Here is a 21,566-nt window from a genome sequence, read left to right on the forward strand (position 1 = left end):
TCTGTCAGAGTGCCACTCGCTCACACTTCAGAGGTGGGGCCTCTGCGGCTGATGAGGTTTAACCTCACTAATGAGTCTCCTGCCTGCCTTCGGGGACATCAGATTTATTTAGACCGACTTGAAAAGAACAGAAATAAAGTATCTTCCAAGTGAAAATTCCATTTGACCATCTGTGGATCGTTTAGCTTTATTTTTCTCCATGTGCTGCCTCTTTATGCTGATAGCTCTAACTTTGTAAAAGAGGGTGGCGTCGAGATGATATTCTTGGCCTCTCTAAAGCCCCTATTTGAACCTTCTTTAGAATGCTGAGTTTCTTTATGAAAGAAAATAGTGTTTAAAAGGGTCAATCTAAATTTCCAAAAATATGAAGCTGCTGATTGTGTGGAATCATTTCCATGCATGAAGACAATTTTGTATTAAGAGAAATTATCGTGATCTTCAAAATGGAGACAACCGAATCCCATAGCTTTCCAAGTTTTTAATATTAACTTAGGAGGCTCATTGCTTCTGAGTATTTCATAATGGACATTTTTTTTAAGATGTATTTATTTATTTGAGAGGCAGAGTTAACAAAGAGAGAAGGTGGGAAAAGACAGAGAGAGATCTTCCATCTACTAGTAGTCCATTGTACAAATGACCACAGTGGGTTGGCACTATAGGCAGAGGCTTAACTGGCTACACCGCAGTGCCAGCCTGCGTGCTGAACAGCTTAACCTGTTACACCTCAGTGCCAGCCTGCGTGCTGAACATCTTAATGCTTTCCTGCTTGTGTATCCACTCTTTATGTTTGCACGTTTGTCTGGATATCTGCTTTCTTAATTTGCTGCTTTGCATAGGATTTTTGGGAAAGCAAGGCTCTCTGCTACATTTATTATGAGAAATATAAACTACTTGTAGATGTAGCAGTGCCTTCCTGCTTCCTGCTATTAGCATGGTTCTTTGCTACGTTGAAAACCATGGAGAAAATCTGCTAACATTAACCCAACACTTTATCTGCCGGTGTTTAGATGCTGAGCATCCCCTCTGAGGCAGCCAGCCCTGAAGCTTCGCTGAGAACAGCACTGAGTAGAGCCGTGGACAGGTCCATCTCGGCCACTAAAATGTATCACCTCCTGTGCACTGTCCATAAATCCTCTGCCCACCTGCAGCCCGTCATGCAGGAGCTAACACGCCTGGGTAAGGAACGGTGTGGGACTGGATCCTGTCAGGCTCCCGGGTTGTTTGTTTCTTGGTTGGGGGACGCAGGAAATGATCTGTGTCAGAGCTCGTTGCTACTGTAAGCTGCTGCCATGTTTGTTGTGTTCTCAGTACTGGGCAGATCTGACATAGATGCTGCAGCTGATGCTGGTGTGCTGATTGGAAAAGCAAAGAGGACAGTGGTGTCCCTGTAGAGTTTTCTGAGGATTCCCAAGGAGTCTCCAGTGTCCTGTAAGACTTTTATGGAACAAAACAGAAAGGTTCTCTCTCCTGTGTAGGTGTCCTCACTAAGGAAGATGGAGGGAAGGAAGCATGGAGGGTGAGCAGCACGTCTCACCTGGAAGGCAATGACAGAGAAGGAGAAGAGGTAGCTGAGCCAGCAGGAGACAAGTGCCAGTCCAGGGAACAAAACAGCCAAGGAGAGGCCGGCTCCTTGCCAGAACCACCGGAGAAAGAAGCTTCTGCCTCCCCTGACTCTGCCAAGAAAAGCTTCGTCTGTAAGGCCTGCGACAAAAGCTTCCACTTCTACTGCCGCCTGAAAGTGCACATGAAGCGCTGCCGGGTGGCCAAGAGCAAACAGGTGCAGTGCAAGGAGTGCAGTGAGACCAAGGATTCCAAGAAAGAACTGGAGAAGCATCAGCTGGAGGCCCACGGCACAGGAGAGCCTGGTGCCCCCAAGAAGAAGAAGAAGAGGCTGCCAGTGACCTGCGACCTCTGTGGGAGGGAGTTTGCCCACGCCTCAGGTACAGTGGTGAGCGCAGCGCTATGGGGTGATCAGGGCTTGGCTTCTAGGCCGTGCCCCCAGTTGTGTGTACTGAGGGATGTGAATAAGCCCAGTGAACAGAGGCAAGCGGTTCCTCTGGAGGCAAGGTGGTATTCTGACAACAGCTTGGCTCTGGAAGCAACTTGGCTGCCCTTTGGTTTCCCTGTTAAGCAGGTAACCTGATGCCACTTGCTTTTTCAGGTTGTTTCCAAGATTTTAGCTAAACATTGTAGCAATACCTGTAGTGAAGTTAGTGCAGAATAACTGGTAGCTGTGATTAGTCATGCTGATAGCCAGCTGTCAGTGCCTGGCTCACAGGGGGTCTGTGTGCTTGTTTCTTACGATAGACAAGAGTCACAGAGACTAAGGGCTGTGTAGGCAGTTCTTTGCCCATGTCCCAAATGCTGGGTAGACAATAACACATAGGAATAGGAGTTTTATTTCCCTATTTCTGGGTGGTTAAGGTCCTATTTAAGAAAGACAACTGGGTAGGGAAGATAAACACAGAATTTTTTCCTTTTTTTTTTTTTTCTTTTTCTTTTTTCGCCTCTTCCAACCAGGAGGAAGGGTGGTTGGTGGGCAGATGGGCGGTGGTGAGGCCTGGTCTCCTGATTCGCGTTCTGCTTCCCTCCTCGACTTGGCCTGTGACAGGGCTCTTCGGCATCCTCATGTTAGACTTGTGACAGTAATGCCCGTGTCTTGCCCCTGGCACTGCCCCGCCTGCAGGTATGCAGTACCACAAGCTGACAGAGCACTTTGACGAGAAGCCGTTCTCCTGCGAGGAGTGTGGTGCCAAGTTTGCAGCCAATTCTACCCTGAAGAACCACCTGCGCCTCCACACCGGGGACCGCCCGTTCATGTGCAAACATTGCCTCATGACCTTCACCCAGGCCTCTGCTCTGGCCTACCACACCAAGAAGAAACACTCAGAAGGTAAGGCCTGGTAGGGCCCCTTATTTCTCCAGCAGCCTGTACTACTGAGCTGCCAAATCCTATTTGGAATTAGGCTGGGAAAAAAAAAAAAAAGAACTGAGTCTCCAGGCATAGGCAGCTAGGGAAATGTGTGTGCACAGGCACATGAAATGCTTACTGAGAGCTTGTAAACAGAGGCTGAGGCTGGTTCCCATCGTGTTGTGATGTTATTGTTCTCGGAGTTTTACATAAAGCCAGGAATTCTTAATTTGTGATAAACTTAAGCATGAGAAGGAGCTTGATTGAGCACGTACTGTGGATCAGGTGATGCCAAATATTGGGCTGCTCAGCTGGAATCCTTTGCTGTCACAGCTGGCGTCTCAGCAGGCAGGAGGGGGACATGAAGACAGTCATGGCCTCGGCGATCAGGGGTGTGACAGGATTGGTGCCAGGACAATGGGGAAGAGTGAAAAGGGCATTTCTAGTCCGGATGGAGGAGAAGCTTCCATGTTGTTGGGAGGATGCTGCCGCTAAAGGACTGACAAGAGCTTTCTCACCAGCTGCTTGCTCTGCCCTTTTCTTCTGTATTTGAAAAAGTGAACCTTATCAGGCACTCCCCTACTCCAAACTCTACCATGGCTTTTCATCTCACTCAGTGTGAAATTCATAATCCCTAAAATTGCCTGCCAGGCCCTTCCTGATTCTATCCCCCGATTCTTCCCTCGCTTCTCACTTGCTGAGCTCCCTTCCCTCACACTTAAGCCTCCTTACAGGCTGCAGACCTGCTGGGCACTTGCCCCAGCACTTCCGTTCCTGCCAGTCCCTCTTCAGGACAGCCCTCTGCGATCGCGTCTGCTTCCCTTCCTTCCTCCTCTAAGTCCTTGTCCACACTGTGCCCTCCCTGTCCACCCTAGAGGAACTCTCAGAACCCAGCCTATTCATTTTCTTGCCTTAATGCTTAAAATATGTTACAGTGTCGATTTATTTCACATACAGTCCCCCCCAATTGAAGCTTGTTGCATTCCTGCTGCTGTGTTGGGTGAACTTAGAATGACACTTGCTAATAGTAGGCCCTTGATGAGTATTTGTAGCTGAATGCATTCTTTGAGCACTGTTCCAGGCTTGGGGAAGTTATAGATACTGTCACAGGGCTTGCCTTCCAGAGAATAAGAAGCAATAAACACACAGCTGAGTGAGATCAATTCAGGCGGAGTCGTTACTGTGAAGGAACACAGAGCAGCATGAGCAGTGACGGGCTGACAGGGTGGAGGCATTCTCTGTAGCATCCCTCAGAGAAATGGCTGTGTAGCAGAAGCCCAAGTGGACTGAGACATGCAGCCGATGGAGATCTAGAAGAACATCACAAGTGCAAAGCCCTCTGCTCACAGGGAACAAACTTGGGTTGCTCAAGAAGCCACAAAGAACTAGGAGGGGCTATGGCAGAGGCAGGAGGGGAAAGAGTGGTAGGAAGCAAGGCCAGAGAAGTCACCAAAGCCAGGGCTCTTTAGGGTCTTACAAGCCTAGGTAGAAGGACCCATGGTCTTTCTGTGAAATGCGTTACCTGGTTGCTCTGGAGGTGAGAAAACCTCCGCCGTCTTAGAAGGATGAAGTCAGAGTGGCAGCAGAGCTGTGTTTCTTCTGGGCACTCTAGGAGAAAACTGTCCCTTTCTTTCCCGTCTCCCCAAGCTTGCCTACGTGCCATGGCTCCTGGTGCCATTGCTGCAGCCTCTGCCTGCCCCTTCCCTGTCCTTGCTTCCTCTGACAGTGAACCCTGGGAGTCCAGTGGGGTCATGTGGGTAATCCAGGATGATCTCCCCATCACAGCAGCCCCGGCCCCAGCCGTGAAGTCTTCTGTCTGCAGACCTCAGGGGTCGTTTGGGGACCATCAGGCTGTCTTCCATAGGAAGACCCGAAGCAGAGTCATGGTGAGATCTGATTTAGCTTCTTGGAAGTTGATTCTGGCCCTTCTGGATAATGAACTGTTAAGCTAGGGCAAGAGGATGGGCTCAGCAGAGGGACTGGGGGCTGTCACAGGAGTGTGTAGAGAAGCAGTTTCCAGACATTAAAGTCTGGACTCTCTTTGTGAAAATGAAAGTGACAGGACTCATGAAATACATGTGATGGGAAGAGGGGAATTAAGGATGGCTTTGGAGTCTGGGACATGAGCAGCTGGGTATATGACAACGCTCTTTACTGAGATGGGAGGGGTTGGAGGTGGGGAGAGTATCAGGAGCTGTGTTTTGGCTGTAATGAGTTGGGAGGCCCACTAACCCTCCACATACAGCAAGGGAGCAGTGAGGATTGGCTGTGTGCATCTGGAGCTGTGGACAAAGGTGGGCAGTGTCACTGCAGATGACCCCTAGGGTTCTGAGATCAGAGCTCCCAGAAGAGGGCCAGACAGGAAGGTTGTAGACTGCACACCTGACTTCCGTCATTTCAACCCTTCATTTCAAGAACCTAATGTGGTCCTGTTCTATCCCCAGTAGGTCAGAAACAAAAATAGGGCTGACTGCTCTAGAAGTAGACCCCCACTGGCCCTCATGTATCTATGTCAAGGGAGTCCAAACCCACGTCTTTCAGGGCACAGGCTATACCTGTGTGCTGGGAGTGGAGTGAGCTCTTCTGGCTTATGTGGCCTGAAGAACAGAAGGGTCTTCCCATGTGATGAGACCCCTGTCCTTGTTCTTCAGCCCACACTTGACCCTCTGTGTAGCCGACTCAGGTGTGTGTGACAGCTCAGACTCTTATCCAGTGTGTTGCAGTTCACCTGGGGTTTCCATGTCATCAAGCAGTTGATGGTTCCCTGATGTATGCCATAGAATTTTCTTTTGTTTGTCTGAATGCCATAAATGCTGTGTCCTGCTCTAATAAGCCAAATATATTTCCAGGGAAAATGTATGCCTGCCAGTACTGCGATGCTGTGTTCGCCCAGTCCATTGAGCTGTCCCGCCACGTGAGGACCCATACCGGGGACAAGCCATATGTCTGCAGGGATTGTGGCAAGGGCTTCCGGCAAGCCAATGGCCTCTCCATCCACCTGCACACCTTCCACAGTATGTACTGACAGTGTGGGTTGTTGAGCCCTCAATGCCGCGCCTGGCGCTAAGAAAGCCTGTGACAGTTGTAAATGCCACCCCCATCCCTGAGCCCCTTCTGTATTTCCTGCAGAGCCCAGAGTCACTCAATGCCTTTTTGAGAAGACTGGTTCTTCTGGGTCATTGTGGGAGGCTCATTGCTCTCCTACCAGGCTGTTTCTCTGTCTTCTTCTTCCTCTTTGGCCTCCTTGGCACTGTTTGACAGACAGACCAATTGCACATAAAGGAGAGAGCCTCTGTAGCAGATGGGCTCACGTGTACCACAATGCTTCCCGGCTATGCCACCCCCTGTGTCGTCCCCCCTCCTCTTCATACCTTCATCCTGTACTCTCACTGCCTTGCTGTGGGAAAGAAAGCCAGGTACTCTCCTAAGTCCATGTCCACTGTCACAAGTGCTCACTGCCTAGCTTTCTCCTGCTGGAACTGATACAGACAAAACACACACACAGGGAAGAAAGGAGTTCTGTGATTTCGTGTTTTATCCTCAGGAATTAGCGTGGCGTTTTGGCTGGCCAGCGGCGTTTTCTGCAGCCTCTCTCATTGCAGCGGGAGTAGAGCAGCAGCACAGCCGGCAGGGAAGCCAAGAGCTTGGACTGAAATCACGCAGGCGTCAACTAGAACCTCAACCCTACAGCTTAGCTTCCTTGAGACCTTGAACAAGTTTTCATTTCTAAGCCTCTTAGGCCCCTTGTATAAACCAAAGCAAACAGCAACGTTGTCCCCTTGGATTGCTGTAAGAATTCAGTGAGAAAGTTCTTGTGGCACACAGAGCTCCTGACCTAACAGAAAATGCTCACATCCCATCGTATGGCAGGCCGTCCTCCCCTCACCCCTCTTCCCAACGTGCCAGTTTCTAGCTGTTGGCAGATACAGTGTCACACCATGCGCTTACATAAACCATCCAGGTCTGTCAGCAGCCAGCCAGTGAGGACTTGGTCACAACTTCCGTGTGCCAGCATGTGGCTGCACACCAGACACTGCAGAAGGAATATAAAGTGTGGACCCTCTCCCCCAGGGCATTGCGAGTAACTTCCAGATGAGTAGAATTTGACTTAGATCCAGCACCACAATTTTGATGTCCCCTCAACCTCTATAAATAACATTCCGCTTCGGTCTTCTTTCCCAGTAGCATCCCATATATGGAAGGGCAGAATTGAAAACATGACTAATTTTCAGAATGGAGGAGTCCCAAAATACTTGGCTATGCCCCAGAAGAAATGTATCATCCGTAGCAGGCCCAGGATGCAGCCCCGCCCTCCCTCCCAGGCCCCTTTCCTTTGGACCTGCTTATAGAGACCTGCACCCAAGTGTCCTACAAAGGAACTGTAGGGCCGGTGTTATACAACAAGTTAAGCTGCCTCTTAGGATGCCTGTGTCTCCTATTGGATTGTCTGATTCTAATCCTGGTTAATCCATGCTTCTGATCCAACTCCCTGCTAATTCACCTGGGAGGCGGTGGACTGATGACTCAAATCCTTGGGTTCCTGCCACCCACTGAGACCTGAAAGGAGTTCCTGGTCCTGGCCCCACTCTGGCCTCACCTGGTTGGGAGCATGTGGGTGGAGAGTCTCTCTGTCTCACCTTCTCTCTGTCACTCTGCCTTTCAGATAAATAAATCCTACAAGAAGTGAAAGCTGAAATTGCAAGAGCTTACATTTACAGGGAAACTAGTTCATGATGCCAAAGGTTATACATGTAGAATTCCTGAATTATTCGATGAAGTGGTGTATTTATAGATTGTGAGCCTTTCTTGTAGACTAAGGATTTTATTAATAAACATTAATTTTCCTATTTCGGTTGCTTTAAGAAAAAAAGCTGAAGTTTGTTCCCGTAAGAGTGTATCCTTCCTCTGGGCCAGTCCTTGTTTTTGAGGTCTGAGGGATGAGGAGTGTGGACTTGCAGGGCTAAGTCAGGATTGTTGCCCAGCTCTGCCGTTGCCTCATTGTGCACTTGGGCAAGGTACAACTTACCTCTCCAAACCTTGATGTTCCTGATCTGTAAAACAGTGATGAGAGTAGACTCTAAGCGAGTTCATGTTACATAGAGCGCCTGGACGACGCATGCTGCAAATCATTCACTCAGCAGCATCTGTGCCAATGGAACCTAATGTGAGGGGCAGGGGAAGACTTCTCCAGGCAGACTCTACAGACCCGGGGAACAGTGACACTGTGGGCCGTGGGCGAAAAGCTGCTGCCAGGAATTAGAAAATTCACGCTGCCCATTGAGGACAGCAGAGAGCAAGATGGGCGCTCCCCGGGAAGTAGTGAAATAGACCTTGTAAGATACAGAACCAGGAATTGGGGTGACCATTCCATGCCATTGGCAGCTGGTGCAGAAACTGCGGAGGAAACCCACCTCCAGGGACGAAGGTCGGGGGAGTCGCCCAAGGGCTGCGCCATCCCTGCCCTGGGAGCCAACTGGTTATGGCAGCCAGAAACTGCGGAGGAAACCCACCTCCAGGGACGAAGGTCGGGGGAGTCGCCCAAGGGCTGCGCCATCCCTGCCCTGGGAGCCAACTGGTTATGGCAGCCAGAAACTGCGGAGGAAACCCACCTCCAGGGACGAAGGTCGGGGGAGTCGCCCAAGGGCTGCGCCATCCCTGCCCTGGGAGCCAACTGGTTATGGCAGCCAGAAACTGCGGAGGAAACCCACCTCCAGGGACGAAGGTCGGGGGAGTCGCCCAAGGGCTGCGCCATCCCTGCCCTGGGAGCCAACTGGTTATGGCAGCTGGTGCAGAAACTGCGGAGGAAACCCACCTCCAGGGACGAAGGTCGGGGGAGTCGCCCAAGGGCTGCGCCATCCCTGCCCTGGGAGCCAACTGGTTATGGCAGCTGGTGCAGAAACTGCGGAGGAAACCCACCTCCAGGGACGAAGGTCGGGGGAGTCGCCCAAGGGCTGCGCCATCCCTGCCCTGGGAGCCAACTGGTTATGGCAGCCAGAAACTGCGGAGGAAACCCACCTCCAGGGACGAAGGTCGGGGGAGTCGCCAAAGGGCTGCGCCATCCCTGCCCTGGGAGCCAACTGGTCATGGCAGCCAGAAACTTCGGAGGAAACCCACCTCCAGGGACGAAGGTCGGGGGAGTCGCCCAAGGGCTGTGCTATCCCTGCCCTGGGAGCCGACTGGTCATGGTAGCTGGCGTGCACTGACTGCTGCTTGTGCTGTTTTTTTGTTTTGTTTTTTCCTTCTGTCTCTTCCTTGCATGGATGTCCCTGTTGGAACCAGACATAGAAGACCCTTATGACTGCAAGAAATGCAGGATGAGTTTCCCCACTCTGCAGGATCACCGGAAGCACATCCACGAGGTGCACTCCAAGGAGTACCACCCCTGCCCCACGTGTGGAAAGATCTTCAGTGCACCCTCCATGCTGGAGCGCCATATGGTGACCCACGTCGGCGGGAAACCCTTCAGCTGTGGGATCTGCAACAAGGCCTACCAGGTGACCTCAGGGCCCCCTCCCCAGCCTGCTGTGCCTGGGTGATTCAGGAGCTGCAGTGGGAGAGCTGCAGGGGTGGGGGCTCTACATTTTTTTTACCTTAGAATTTGATATATAGGGCCTGGCATGACAGCGTAGTGGTTGAAGTCCTCACCTTGAGCACTCTGGGATCCCATGTGGGCGCTGGTTCTAATCCCGGCAGCCCCACTTCCCATGCAGCTCCCTGCTTGTGGCCTGGGAAAGCAGTTGAGGACGGCCCAAACCTTTGGGACCCTGCACCCACGCGGGAGACCCAGAAGAAGTTCCTGGCTCCTGTATTTGGATTGGCTCATCTCCAGCCCTTGCGGCTCACTTGGGGAGTGAACCATCAGAAGGAAGATCTTCCTCTTTGCCTCTCCTCCTCTCTGTATATCCGCCTTTCCAATAAAAATAAATAAAATCTTTTTAAAAAAATAATTTGATATATAATTAATTTAATATATAAGGATATTTTATAAAATGAAAAGCAATGGCAAGTTTATTTTACTGCAGGGAAAATTTTAAATCCATGCATGGATTTTTCTTTTATTTGGAAGGCAGAGTGACAGCTCTTCCATCTGCTGGTTCACTCCTTAAATGGCCACAACAGCCAGGGCTGGGCTAGGCTGAAGCCAGGAGCCTGGAATGCCTTCCGGGTCTCCCACGTGGGTGCCGGGGGCCCAGCACTTGGGCCATTCTCGCTGCTTTCCTAGGTGCATTAGCAGTGAGTTGGATCAGAAGTTGAGCAGCTGAGACTTGAACTAGAGCACAATACGGGATACCAGTGTCTCGGGATGCCAGTGTCTCAGCCTGCCACTTACACCGCTGCACCACAACATCAGCCCCCTCAATTTGTTGGTGCCAGTTTCTTGAAGTGTTCCCGAAGAGCTAAGAAGCAAGTACAACTCAGAAACGCTTCGCAGAGGGAAGGGCGGTCTCTGCTGGCCCCTGGAAGCAGGGGAAGACACGCCCTTCAGCTCCTTTCCACCCGTGCTGGGGCGGGCCATGTGCTGGTGTTCAGAGGAGGGTCCCACCTGGGCCGATGCCTCAGTGCCGCCCTCATGGCACGGGGACAGCACGTGCTGCTCGTCCAGCAGGTTGCTCTGCCACACCTGGGAATCCAAGCAAGGCTCAAGAGTGAGGAACGCTAATGTTCCCTCGGAAAGGCCAGGTATAATGTTGGAGGAGCTCGTCCCTAAGCGTGTGGCCTCGGGAAGTCGTTTCCTCAGCCTGTGTCCAGCTTCCAGCTCCGCAGCAAGGCCCTGACACTTCCTCTCTGGGCTTGCTGTAAGGTGAGGATTTATGAAGGACCAAGCCCTGGTCTAGAACAGCCTCAGTGACTTAGGTGTTTTGCTCCTGCAATGTGGGTGCACGAGCTTACCTCAGAACCTTTTTCTGTCTCTCACAAGGAGCATGTGAGCTCTCCAGACTGCTGGAACTTTCTAAGACTTAATATTTGCCCAATCTTTTGCAGCAATTGTCCGGTCTGTGGTACCACAATCGGACCCATCACCCTGACGTGTTTGCTGCTCAGAACCACCGGTCTTCCAAGTTCTCATCCCTGCAGTGCAGCTCGTGTGACAAAGCCTTTCCCAACAGCATCGAACACAAGAAGCACATCAAAGCAGAGCACGCAGGTGAGGTGTGGATGCCCCCGACCGAGTGCATGGGCTGGATGTCCTAGCACCCTGGGTTCTCTGAGGAAGCTCTCTCGTGCAGTGGCCTGGCGGACTGAGCTGGTGCCATGCCTCTGTCCCGCTTAGCTCACCTGAAGGATGCAGTACTATATGAATGGCAGGGGTTCTCGAACCCAGGACGCCAGTAGGTGGCAGCTCCTGTCAGCCCCCACAGCAGGAAGGGAGTCAGCTAGACCCTTTTCTGAATCTAGTTACCTCCCTTCAGAATTAGTTGTTGATACCTACCTAACAGGAAAACTGAAGGATAGTCACATCCGTCCTCAGAGAACGTAACCAGCAGGCCAGGCATTGGCTAAACATTCCTTCCCTGGGTCTTTTCTCACTTAATCCTCTTTGCATCCAGGCAGTCTGTGCCAGACCCGGTGCTGTCCGCCCTTGGCCTGTCTGCATCGGTCTCTGCTGGGGTACAGCTCAGCCCTTGGTAGATGTCCTGTTACCCTCCAGCTTCAGGGAGATATCCTCTGTTCTTTGCCATCACTTCTTTCGTTTGACACTTTCCAGATATGAAGTTCCACGAATGTGACCAGTGTAAGGAGCTCTTCCCCACACCAGCCTTGCTGCAGGTTCATATCAAGTGCCAGCATTCAGGTCAGTGCCCCCTCATGTCCCCTTGAACTAGACTGCTTGTTGGGGAATCTGATCACCACCGCCGCTCACAGCTGTGCAGCCCAGGCCAAAGCACTCCACTGACTGGTGCGCCTCGACTTTGCTCACTTAGAAAATGGGAACGATTGCAGTACCCACCTCAGAGTAACTGAAAAGCCCAAGGAATATAAATACCCCCTGAACATAGGCTGTGCTCGTCATTGTCATGGCTTTATTTCACCAGCTCTGGAGGGCCGGGTGCATCACTTTTAATGAACCGTTAAGACAGCACAACTACTACCAATTAAACAATGCTTTCTTTTTTTTTTTTTTTAATATATATTTTTTTATTATATTTTTGACAATCCTTACATAGTTAATTACGGTAAAAAGGTTCAGGGGCTATAGGGAAGTGGGTAATACTATTATATCCATATTGTTTTCTTCTTATATATGAGATAAAGGGGGTTATTGAGGGAGAAGCCCCACCCAGTTTCCCAGCCACCCCAAGTCCCGGATGTTGGGTATGCTCTGAGATACTTGCTCAAGTGGTTTTAATAATTCACTAGTTATGAATCGCTTCCAGTTTCGCCACTCCCAGCACGATGAGGTCGTTAAAGAATCCACTGATTAACATAGTCCATCATAGAGTCTTCATTTGCCCAGTATTTCGCTGCCAACATTTAGCTGAGGTGGTTGATTGACTTATTCTTTCTTCTGTCTTCTTGGCTAGGGTTCTGAGTCCAGCAGTTCGATTGGGGAGATCCACAAAGAAACTTTGAAGTATTCCCAGACCAGATTCTTGTATGTTCAAGCAAACACAGGACCCGGCACAGTCCATCGCCACAATCAGCTGGTGGTTGCAATTGCTGAGTTGGTTCTGTTTTCAGTCCCAACTTCCACTTGAACCAATGGATGTTACAGTCCAGCCTGGTTCTGCCCAGCACATACTCGGCCCTCACATCAACCAGTGGGAGCTGCAGCCCAGCCAGAGTGACCCACAATAACCCCCACCAGGCCCGCCCCCTACCCTGGTTTGCCAGTATGTATAGCAGACTAGTCCAGTCTGTCCCACTTCCCATTTGGCTCTTGTACTTGTCAATGGGTATTAAAGCTTGGTTCCATCTAACCAGCTCAACTCTCCAGCCCTCACGGATGTTGTTGAGTGCCTCTCTGTCTAGCCACCCCAGTCCCCGTCCTAGTTTTCATGCCCTCCCGTGGGAGTAGTAACCCAAGAGAGGGGAACCCACTGTTTCCCTCCCGGGTCTCTCTCCATCTCGGTTTATGCTCTCTTCGGGTGGTTCTGTGGTTTGACTTGACAGAATTAGCCCCTAGTGCCAGCTTCTGCCAGCTGATGCTGTGGCTAAGTCCAAACAACCCTTACCCACTGTAATTTATGCTTGTACCGGCAGGAATAATCCTCCCAGCCTGGCTTTTCCCTGATCTAGTCCACATGAGGCGCACAGGTGTTGTAGCCTTGCTTAGTCTGGTCTGTCCCCATCCCAGCCCACGCTCTCCAGTCGGAGTAGCTGTCTGGCGAGGGGACCAGCCCCTTCATCCCCCTGCCAGCTCTGCCCCCTCCCTTCCTGGTTCTCACGCGTGCTGGTTGGGTGCTGCAGTCACATCCAGTACAAGCAACCTCACCCTGGCATTCCATATTGTGCACTGGTTTTTGTCACGACCAAAGCTGGCTCAACCCACACTCTGTTCTGGTGTTCGGATTTACCAGTGTATGACATGAAGTGATTCAGCCTGGTTAAACAATGCTTTCTTATCACTTAGCACATACAGGTTATTCTAAATGTTTGTTTGTTTTTTTTTTTTGGACCTTAATTTTGTACATTTTTATTCTGTCACCTAACCTATGTACAAGCATAAAGAGTAAAAGATAAAAAAAATAAAGGGACCCAGCACAATGGCTCTGTTGTCCTTCCCCTTGAAGCACTGGGATCCCATATGGGCACTGGTTCATGTCCTAGCTGTTCCACTTCCCATCCAGCTCCCTGCTTGTGGCCTCAGAAAGCAGCAGAAGATGACCCTAGGCCTTGGGACCCTGTACCCACCTAGGAGACCCTGAAGAAGCTCTTGGCTCATGTCTTTGGATTGGCTCAGCTCTGGCTGTTGCAGCCACTTGCAGAGTGAAACAACAGATGGAAGATCTTAATGTAGATCTTCCTTTCTAGTTAAAAATTAACTAATTAGTTAATTAAGGGAAGAAGCTAGCTTCTCGAGTGGTTTTCAGGTCTGACTCTTGGTAGGTGTGTGTTCGCTGCTATTGAGAGCACTGATAAGATGGAGCATGGCTGTCAGGTTCTGATAGAGAACTGAACACTGCTCTGCTCTCTTACGTGTTGCGTCAAATGAGCCCAACTTAATTCCTGCTTTGGCAATGAACTAAGCCCCATCACTTACCTCCTCTCTCTGAAGCCGTTTTGTTCCCATGAGTTACAATTATGCACCACTCCAGCCATAGGGATTTTCTTCCAAGCCGTGGACACTCGTTGTGCAAATCTTGATGCTGCCACTTTTGATGTTCATGCAAACAGTCATTGACAGTTGCACCTAACTGCTAGCTCACCCAGAGCTGTCGCAAGATGCCATTGATCCAATTGCAGAGATGCTAAAATGTGAGTGTTCAGACTGATGAGCTAGACAGTCGCTGACATCATTATCTGCAGCGGAGTTCCTGACCGGCTTCACAGGGACAGGAGCAGCCTGACGAGTGCTGGTGAAGTGTGCTCTCAGAGCCCCTCACTTGCCTCGACTCTTCCAAGGTCCCAGGGATCTGAAACAGGCCACAAACAGGGATTTGATGGTTAGCTTCAGTCTCACTGTTCCTTCCTCTCACCTCTCACCTCTCCCTATCCTTGTTGCTCCAGGCATTCCGTTCATGGCCTGTCTCTGTCTCCCCCTCCACCAGGGGCCCAGCCATTCAGGTGCTTGTACTGTGCAGCTACGTTCCGCTTCCCCGGGGCACTGCAGCACCATGTCACCACCGAGCACTTCAAGCAGTCGGAGAGCACCTTCCCCTGTGAGCTCTGCGGGGAGCTCTTCACCTCCCAGGCCCAGCTCGAGGGTCACTTGGAATCTGAGCACCCCAAGGTGATGGATGCTGAGACCCAGGCAGCCGCCTCGCAGGTAGTGCAGGTGAGTGTGGGGCTGTCAGGTCACAGGAGGCTGGCCTGGGATCCCTCAGGCTTCTCCAGGGGTAGCTGTGCCACAACACCCAGACTGACTGCGACTTCTTAAAGGGCCCTGGAGGCATTTCACTACCAGGGGGAGCTTGCATAGGGTTTCTGCTTGCAGTTCAGTCCTTTCCCACGTCCTCAGGAACACCGTAGGAGGTAGGGAGGGTTTCAGGAAGCATGGAAAATGGCTGCTGAGCCTGTGTTGGGTACGAACCACCCAAGTCGAGACCCTTAGATACACGCCTCTGGGCTGGACACAGCACATATATCTGGGCAAAAAAAAAACCACCTCTTAATGTTTCACAGCCAAGTTCAATCCAGCCTCTCTCTCCCTGGTCCTCTTTTCTTTCTCCCAACTCCAGAGACAGTGGGAAGAAAGGAAAAGCAGCTCAGTCCTGTGGATTGTCAGTGGGCTACAGAGGAGCTGAGCGAGGTTGGAGTGCTGACTGTCCCACTGTCCAGTTCCCTGGGTCAGTCACCTACCAGTCCTGTTCTCCAGAGCCTGGGAAGGGCCGAGAGGGGGCCAGCTGGGCAGGGCTGCAGGCTCCCTTTCAGCCAGCATTATTCTGTTTCTGCTTTTTTGTGGACTAGGGGTCTTGGTAAGATGTCTTCTGGGAAAGAGGAAGGGGGCACGGGAGGGATGTGTGTCATTCTTTAAAAAGGAAAGAACAGTTTACAAGCTACTTTTCAAGCTGTTAGTTGAACTTCAGTTTATCTCTTCACTCCATCACACAGAGAAGCAGCTGAACTGGTCCTCACTGCGCCCATTCTTGTCCCTTGGCTGAGGCTCAACAGCCAGGTAGCTGTGCCCTTTGAGTATTACGGCGACTGGTGACTCTGAGGTGTACAGGTCAGAGTGTCAGCATGGAGGAAGCCACCATTTATCCAAATCCCCAACCTCCTCAGCCTCTTAGCCTGCTGGCTTCAGGGGCAGTACCTAGCCCAGCCGAGGTCCAGAGGTGTCACCTTGGCAGGCCTGGGCTTCTGGTAAGCACTCCCCTGCCCATGCTTCGAGCATGAGATCCACCACCTTCAGTAGCATTCCTCTCACACGATACTGACTTCTGCAATGCCATCCTCCAGACAGGGAAACCCGGGATGAGAAATGGAGCCTGTGTTCACTGGCGTGTAATCATAGAGTCCTGACACCCTGAGATGGTGTGCTGAGCAAAATTACAGCAATCTCCTGCCCAGAGTTATTTAAATGGTCTGCCTGCCTTCTCTTTTGCATTGCTGGTGTGTTGGGCTTGCCTCCTCCCATTAGGTACGTGTAATTACTCTCCTCAGGTGAAAACATAAATATCATCATTACAGCATGAGGTGGAAGCCGTGTGAGTTCTGGGGCGCTATTCAGGGACCGTGCCCAGAGCAACCTCCTGGTCTTTCCCTTTCAGGTGATCCAAACCCCAGAGCCAGTGGCTCCAGCAGAACAGGTGATCACTTTGGAGGAGACCCAGCTTGCCGGGTCCCAGGTGTTTGTGACGTTGCCAGATTCCCAGGCATCTTCGACCGGCTCTGAGCTCGTGGCCATGACCGTGGAGGACTTGCTGGATGGCACCGTGACCCTAATCTGTGGAGAAGCCAAGTGATGGGCGGGGCTCCCACACCTGCCCAGAGAAGGCAGCACAGCTAGCATATGCCCTCTCTCTCTGGCCGTCCTGACTGGGAGCCTCTTAGCCTAGCACCGACGGGAGTGGCTTCACTTGGAAAGCAGACAGAGCACCCTTGTCCTCATGGAACCCACGATGTCTGAGTCATCAGTGCTGACTCCACCATCCTCAATAGCAGACAGGCCTATGGCTTCAGCATTTGTCGCAGCGCTACCCCCAGCCCCTCCCAAATAGAGTGAATGAGCAGTGTAATGGGAGCTGGTGCTGACAGCCCTTGGTGGCAGAATGGCATTTAGAAATACTGCCAGTGTCTCTGGCCATTGAGCAATGAGAGAAGCCCAGCCGAGCCGTCCAGAGACCTATCTTTGAGCTCATGGCCCGTCCTCAGTTAGTCAGGCTCCCCATTGTGCCCAGTGAACATGCCCAAATGTTGATGCAGGAAGGGTCAGTCCTTCCTCAGCCAAAGCCTTTGGGGCGTTTCTGCCACCAGGGTTTAATGTGAGACCATCTGGCAATGAAGATGGTCTCTGCATCTCCAGCAATTCCATCCTAGTGTTCCTTCCTGCAGGCTGGTTCCCACAGCTCTCCCCTGCATGTGTTCCTCATCTCCTTCCTGGAACCTAAGGCTTAATCTTGTGCCTAACCTGGAGGCCTTGCTCCCTCGCAGCTGTGACCTGCACCTGCCAGGCCGTCTGTTGTCACAGGAAAAGCGGTTACTGCTGGCCGAGTGTTCCCAGGCTCCCACTGCTGCAGGTCATTGAGTCTTTTGAATCTGACTTTCATAATGCTTTTGTATCTTTAGTTCCTATGATACAATCTGATAATTAATGGTTTGTGGAATCCATTACGAAGTGCAATTAGATGGATGGTCCCTGCCGTTGAGGGAGAATGACTAGCGTTTATCTTTTCCTTCGAGCCAAAGGTTGCAGTCTCTAGTAGATGTTTACACACCAGGCAGGCCTTCCTGCCACACTGTGGCCTGAGCCCTGGGGAGGAGCAGGTCCTGAACTCGTCATTGGCCTTAGAACTACAGGCTGGGAAGGTCAGGGCTGCACTGCACAGGGGCCTTCCCGCTGGCCACTGTGTACAGCGGCAGCTCTGGCCGGCTCACCCCAGCCAGCCAGTTGCCTCCTGGCCTTCTCCCATTTTCATGGACAAACTGCCTGGGATTGTCAGTTCAGCAATCTCCCCATGCTGAAGTAAATGGAGTGTTTGAAAGAGAGTTGGCCTCAGAAGCCAAGAACTGACCAGAAGATGGTGCTCAAACCTTTAAGACTTGGGCTCCCTATGACTCCCTCTGAAGGCCTCGCTTGCTGCTACCAAGGCTGCCCCTGTCTCGGGGTTTAGTCCCCAGAGCTGCCAGCAGGCTCTTACGCCGCAAGTGCTTCCAGCCTTGGTACTAAACCCGTGGACAAGCATGCAACAGCTCACAGGCCATGGTGCCAATGTAACCAAGACAACAAGCCAAGAAAAAAAAATTAGTGGCTGAAGACCTAGAGATGAGAGTGATCTTAAAAATCTGAGTACAGAGCTAAGAGTTCCAGTATCAGATGCTTTCCTGCATAAGAAACCCTTTCTTGGGTTTCAGCGGCCATCACAGTGTGGCAGAACCCCCAAACAGCCAGCCTGGTAGTTGGCTCAGCCGAGGTCCAGCAGAGGCAGGGCGTGCTGGGGACATCGGGGGCTCTCAGTGGGAGACAGGGCCCTGCCTGGAGCTGCTTGCTCGCCCAGCTGGGCCTCTGCCTGGGCCGGCTGACGGTACCCCAGAGAAGCCTGAGCGTGGGTGGCACTGCACTGCTTGCATTCTGCTTGGCCAGAGTGTTCATATCTCATACTCTTGCCCCCAAAACCCCTTGGAATTGCCACCACAGAGGCCGCTGTCCTGACCACCTTGTACCTGGAGGTGCTGCTGGGCTGTGGAGAAGTGCACGTCTCAGGACTTGCCGATTGGTCACATGAGACCCCAACCTTCTCAACTCCCAGAGCCCGTGAGCCAGCCGGTGAGGAAGCCACAGTGCTCAGTGTCCAAGCTGGAAACTTCGTCCTGTAGAAGAGGTGGCATCAGTGGCAGGGCAGTGGCCCTCACAGGGGCAACACACAGATTGTTTGAGAGCAAGGGCCACTACAGGAGGATGACGCTGGCCCTTCATGTCCCGGACCCTGAGCCGAACTGGGCACCAGAGGAACAGCAGCAGGCAGGGACAGAGATCATTAGGCATCTTGTTTTGGAGCCTGCCTTTTCTGACTCAAGCTCTGTGGTTGGAAGGCCATGAGCCCAGTGAGTGCTGGTGCAACGTTCCAAGGGAACGTTGTCACTTACGGCGCCCCCTGGAGGCACCTCAGGCCAGAGCGCCTGATGGTCAGGGGCTGCGGGAGAAAATAAGGTCCAGTCAGACAGCGGGTGAATGGGAAAATGAAGGCTCAGTCAGGGAAGATGAGACCCTGAGAGGTCTTTCCCATCCCTGAGGTCGTGGCCCTTGTGGATGCCAAGACAGATAACATCCTAATAGGTTGGGAGGCTGAACCTTTTGAGTCTGTTGTGCCTGAGAACCAGGGCACCAAGTGCTGGGGGAAGCTGAGCAGGCAGCTCCGGGATGAGTGGTATTTCTATGGGGAGCTGGGAGGAGGGGGTTGTCAGCATCTCCAGGAAGAGCTGAGCAGCCCCAGGCCCAGTCCTGGCCTGCTTAGCCCGTGGATCCCAGAGATAATGGAAAGTAGGAAGACAGTGGAAGTAAAAGAAAGATTTAGGGCTGGAGGGGGTGCTGGAGACAGGTTGATAATTGTTTCTGTTGCCATGGAAGCATTGGGGCTGCCAGGACTTGGACCGGAGCAGAAACTCCAAAATTCACAGCACCTGCAGCTGCAGCTGAGCATGTATGGGAGCCAGAGGCTGGCTGCGCTCTGGGACCACCTAACCGGGACAGCCCCTTCCCTGGGCTGCTGAGATTGCTCCTTCTGCTAGGCCAAGGCCAGTCACGCCTGCAGCCACGCGATGCTGTACACATTGGGTTGCAAACCATGACGATGTTCAACATGTACTCTATCAATAAAATGTGTACTTTGAAGAAAGTCGTGCTCTGTGAGTTCCCCAGGCATTGTGGTGCCACCGGCCCATCTTCTCTTTGGTCGGGGCAGTGTCAGATGGGCATAGCTTCACAGGCCTGGTGGCCTGGAGAATAAAACACTCCCCTGTCCCATGGAGTGTCATTTCCTGAGCCTCCTTCCCAGGGACCATGTGCAGGCAGTGTGCCAGCACCCAGGCTGTGCCATGAATGACTGCGTGGCCTTGGACAAGGTGAGTTCTCCCAAGCTTCTGGCTTATAAAGTCTGCTTACACAAAACTGCAGATTAAAAGCCTGGATTTGATGGGTCTATGGTGGAGAATGTTAGCTTGATATTAATATCCTCTGCAATCCTGCACATGAGCCGGTCATTTCAGGTACCAAAAGAGCGTGTGTGCTGTGCCTTGGCGTGGGCACGCAGTGAACATGGCCTGCTGCAACACACAAAGGATGACCCAGATCTTGGACTAGCTGGTAGGGAAGCTGGGTAATTGTGTCCCACCGTGGCCTGCTCTGTAGGGCAGAACGTAGGCACCAGCCCAGTTACTTGAATTGTACAGTGGAGGGAGGACTTGCCCAGCTTTCCGTGTTTATAAATCTGCATTCTGAGATTGCCCATGCGCATCTCCTGCACTTGACAACCTGGACATGCGGTTGCCCATGTTGCACCTTGATTCTTTGCTTTCTCTCCTGTTGCATTCTAAACAGCTCAAGGACAGGGACCACCCTCACCGTCTTGGTCTCCAAGTGGGGCATGCTGTGTTGGGCACGTGGAGGTGGAGTCAGGACCGTGTGCTCTGTTCTCCTGTTTGCCCTTGTTGCTCCCTCAGAGAACCCCCACTTCTGACAGCAAGGTTGTTCCCCGAGTTACCTGTGGGCTCCTCTGTCAGAGCCTCCTCCTTTCTTTGTCCTCTGAGAAGAGATTAGCAGAAGGCTAAGAGCAGCTGGCGGCCCCTGAGCTCCCAGCGTCTCTGATCAAACACCGATCCTGCCCGCTCTTCTTGCCCTGGTCCCCCAGCGCAGGCCAGAACAGCTGATCAAACACATCAGGACAAGGTCAGTCCAGGGACCCACCGTCCCCTCCAGGGGAGATTTCACAGCCCTGCCATCAGGAGGGTCTGATAAAATTGGGTTGGGGTGGGGAAGAGGGCCAAGGGACTGGCACAGGGCCGAACACGTTTCGTTTCAGGATGAGGCGTTTGTGCTCCGCGTGGAGCCAGCGCCAGGGCAGCTGTTTGTGAACATGCATGGGTGGGAGATGTCGGGGAAGAGTGCGTGTGGGCTTGGAAACACAGATTGGTAGATTGTCAAAGGATGATATAGATTCTCACTACATTGCGACCCTTCAAGGGGAAGGCCCGTGTGACACTGTTCTAACTCACAGATGTTGGCTTGACACCTCAGGTATCTGCTTGCTCTGAGCTGGGAGTCTAAGCTCCTGCTGTTTGCTTGAACCCGTGCAGGATATGGTAGGATGGGGCAGATCCGGCTGAAATGGCACTATAGTTGTAGGAGGTTGGTTGTATATAAGGATCAAATGCCAGAAACACCTGTGCCAGCTGGACAGCAGGCCCACAGCTCCTGGGACCTGCTGTGTTACTTTCCTTTCTTGGTGTGAGGAGTGAGTGGATTAATAAATGTTAGAAATAATTTCCTAAGAGCCAGCATTGTGGTACATCAGGTTAGGCCCCCACCTGCAGTGCTGGCATCCTGAGTTCAAACTATTTCACTTCCCAGATGGCTCCTGTACCCATAGGAGACCCAGAAGGATTTCCAGGCTCCTGGCTCTGGCCTGCCTAAGACCCAATCATTGAGACCTTTTTGGAAGTGAACCAGCGGCTGGGAGATGTGTGTGTATAACTCTGCCTTTCAAACTGGTAAATCTTTAAAAAATAATAATCTCATAGTGACTGCTGTTGGACATTGGGCTGAGACTAGCACTGTGATGTTGGACTCTGCTCTCATAGGGATGAGAACAGACACACCAGAGTCATGCCAAGCCAC

The 21,566-nt window shown here is 51.9% G+C and overlaps 1 protein-coding gene across 2 annotated transcripts in view; it reads left to right on the forward strand.

Moving 5' to 3' along the window:
• Nucleotides 1-16,742, forward strand: part of ZBTB40 (zinc finger and BTB domain containing 40) — an 87,608-nt gene extending 70,866 nt beyond the window's left edge. For both annotated transcript variants that reach the window (XM_004592279.2, XM_036494470.2), the window contains 9 exons: nt 1,008-1,176; nt 1,476-1,940; nt 2,687-2,893; nt 5,761-5,925; nt 9,191-9,405; nt 10,895-11,057; nt 11,619-11,705; nt 14,623-14,849; nt 16,285-16,742. In XM_004592279.2, the coding sequence (XP_004592336.2) occupies nt 1,008-1,176; nt 1,476-1,940; nt 2,687-2,893; nt 5,761-5,925; nt 9,191-9,405; nt 10,895-11,057; nt 11,619-11,705; nt 14,623-14,849; nt 16,285-16,479 (1,893 nt within the window). In that variant the 3' untranslated portion in view covers nt 16,480-16,742. The remainder of the gene's footprint in view (nt 1-1,007; nt 1,177-1,475; nt 1,941-2,686; nt 2,894-5,760; nt 5,926-9,190; nt 9,406-10,894; nt 11,058-11,618; nt 11,706-14,622; nt 14,850-16,284) is intronic.
• Nucleotides 16,743-21,566: the final 4,824 nt, after the last annotated feature.

The sequence above is a fragment of the Ochotona princeps genome, chromosome 2 (assembly GCF_030435755.1).
Source record: "Ochotona princeps isolate mOchPri1 chromosome 2, mOchPri1.hap1, whole genome shotgun sequence".
NCBI lineage: Eukaryota > Metazoa > Chordata > Mammalia > Lagomorpha > Ochotonidae > Ochotona > Ochotona princeps.